General features: G+C 37.7%; 1 protein-coding gene across 2 annotated transcripts in view; it reads left to right on the forward strand.

Moving 5' to 3' along the window:
• Positions 1-1,203, forward strand: part of LOC122257670 (uncharacterized) — a 7,399-nt gene extending 6,196 nt beyond the window's left edge. For both annotated transcript variants that reach the window (XM_086537626.1, XM_086537627.1), the window contains exon 3: positions 1-1,203. This exon is cut by the window's left edge and continues 519 nt beyond it. In XM_086537626.1, the coding sequence (XP_086393752.1) occupies positions 1-487 (487 nt within the window). In that variant the 3' untranslated portion in view covers positions 488-1,203.
• The last annotated feature ends 1,297 nt before the right edge of the window (positions 1,204-2,500 follow it).

A 2,500-nucleotide genomic window follows, 5' to 3' on the forward strand; every position in this document is an offset into this window, starting at 1 on the left:
GTCCTCAAGTTCGAACGACGAATTCGAAGCGTTCTTGAGGTCCAGCACCGATGAGGAGCTGCACACTTTTCTGAGATTGGCCACCGAAGAGACAGCGGAACCTACCCTAGCCCCAGAGCAGGACGAGGACCTGCAGGCCTTCCTCACGTCGGACACGAGCCAGGAGTTCGAAGCCATCGTCATACCAGGCAGAGGACAGGAGCCGGGGGCCATCATCATCATCGGACCGGAACACGATTCGAACCCAGCCGAACGAGCGCACACAAAACGCACACCCGAACCCCTTGCGAAGCTAACAGAACCGACGGTGAAACTCGCAGAACCGTCAGTGAAGCTCGCACAACCTGCGGTGAAGGTAACAGAGCCGCAGCCAACGACGACGGCGAGTTGGGAAGCGCATTACAGCGACGAAGAAGACCTGCCAGACATGATCATTTCCGGGGCCACGATTACCTTCACGCGGCCCTTCGGAAACGGCCGGCGGTGAACAGGGTCGGGATGTGTGTTCGTGTGTGATGTCGGGGAAAGGGGGGAGGGGGGGCTCGTTCCTCTTCTAAACCTTTCAATATATTCATAAAAAAAAAATCATACCGGAAACTGTTTGCCTTGGGGGTCCTAGCCTCAGACAGTCAGGATTTTCTCGAGATTATCAAAGCCCATGTATAAGACGTCCTAGCAAGCATAGCGAGAACACAGTTTCAACCTGTCAGTTTCAGAATTGTACAAAACGTATTCTAATATATCTAATATTCCAGATAAAAGACATTTTCTCATAAGTAATCCAAGACTTAATGGGCATTAAGAATTAGTGAACATCTTAAAGAAAAAAAAATGCTATATAAATGTTTGAAACATTTGATTTTACTATAAACAGAGAAATTCCTAACTGATGTGATGTGTGTGATGAACTGTCCTGTTTCTTGAATGGGGATATTTATATTCAACATTACTGACTTTTCTTGTATCAAAGACATATATCATAGTGAGGCCGTGATGAACATTACTTTGTAATAAATACGCAATTTATATAACGAAAAAAATATTTTCCACTATGCCGGCAAAAGCAGTTAATATAAACGGTCGCAGACACAATGTGCGTTTTAGATATGCAATGCTACATAAGTTACCCATTTCGAAAAAGTCACAGAAGTGTCCTGATCCATTATATAAAAAAAATACAATATTTTATTATCTGTAGATAGACCCATGTGTTTTTCTTATTGACCTATTAAATGACCCCAAAATAAAAGATACTCAATTCATGTAAAAGAGAACATATATTACACGTTGATGATCTTCATTTGAAACATATCATAGTGATAGTAAACGTTACGACACTCGTAATGTTAAAGGAGCTAACGATAATATAATAACGAAAGTGAGTGATAAACTGGCTTTCAATTGTTCATCGTTCCAAACCTAATGGTATAAAGGGAATACTGCATGAAGACCTGTTCATTAGCAATACTCCAGTAATATATAAAGTACAATAACAATATATAACTTCTTCCTCATTAGTATGTAAAGATTAGTATCAATGTGTAACATCTACATAACTTTCGTCTGACACTCCATTGTCACACAGATGGCAAAGATTTAAATAAACCAGCGTTTCTATTCTTTAGCCAAAATATTAGCCATGCCAATACCCAGGAAATGGGATAATTCCAACTAAACCAAAATTCCTAGACCGTTAACGAGGAAGTGGTGGTTGAGTGGTTGAGTGGTTGAAATCACGGCGGTAGTGAAGGTAAGACTTTTTTTCTTCTTTTATTTGTTTATCAAAAAAAAAAAAAAAAAAAAATCCAGACCCTAGAGGGCCTAGAGGTTGGGAATCACTGATATAGACTTTTTTTTTTCTTATAGTTTCAAAGTGAAATGGCAGGGGTAGTAAAAAAAAATAAGCTTCTCTGGTAATTCAGCAGAATATGGTTTTCATAGAACACATAGAACATAGTTGACATAGTTGACATAGAACACATCCTAAACCCTTGAAAAGAATAACACATCAACAACCAAAGAATCATACACATATATAGAAAACACTCCCCCCCCTCGAACGCTTAAGACAAAAAAAAAAAAATCTTTGAATAAATTTATGATTTTTTGAAAATTAAACATTCTAAAGACGACACAAAATCTAAAGAACGTTCATCATTACTATAGGAATAGAATCATTTCTCAGTTCAAGGGGATAAAGTGATGATGAAAAGGTCAGACGAGGTCAAGCCACTGCTGTCAATATCCAAAATCAATGAACATTATTGATATCTTGAGACAAAAGACAATATCAACCAAGCCACAGTTATATACAAGAGTGCTTTAGGTAATTAGTTAATTGATAAGATATTTTAGGTAATTAGTTAGTTGATAAAATATTTTAGGTAATTAGTTAATTGATAAAATACGTATGTAACGAAAAAAATGACTAAATAGAGAAAAATAAGAAAATTAGGACATCGAAAAAAAATTAAAAGAAGAAGAAGAGGGAGAAGAAAAG

This window comes from Penaeus japonicus, unplaced genomic scaffold (genome assembly GCF_977035675.1).
Source record: "Penaeus japonicus unplaced genomic scaffold, GWHDUDI00000001_assembly GWHDUDI00000006, whole genome shotgun sequence".
Lineage (NCBI taxonomy): Eukaryota > Metazoa > Arthropoda > Malacostraca > Decapoda > Penaeidae > Penaeus > Penaeus japonicus.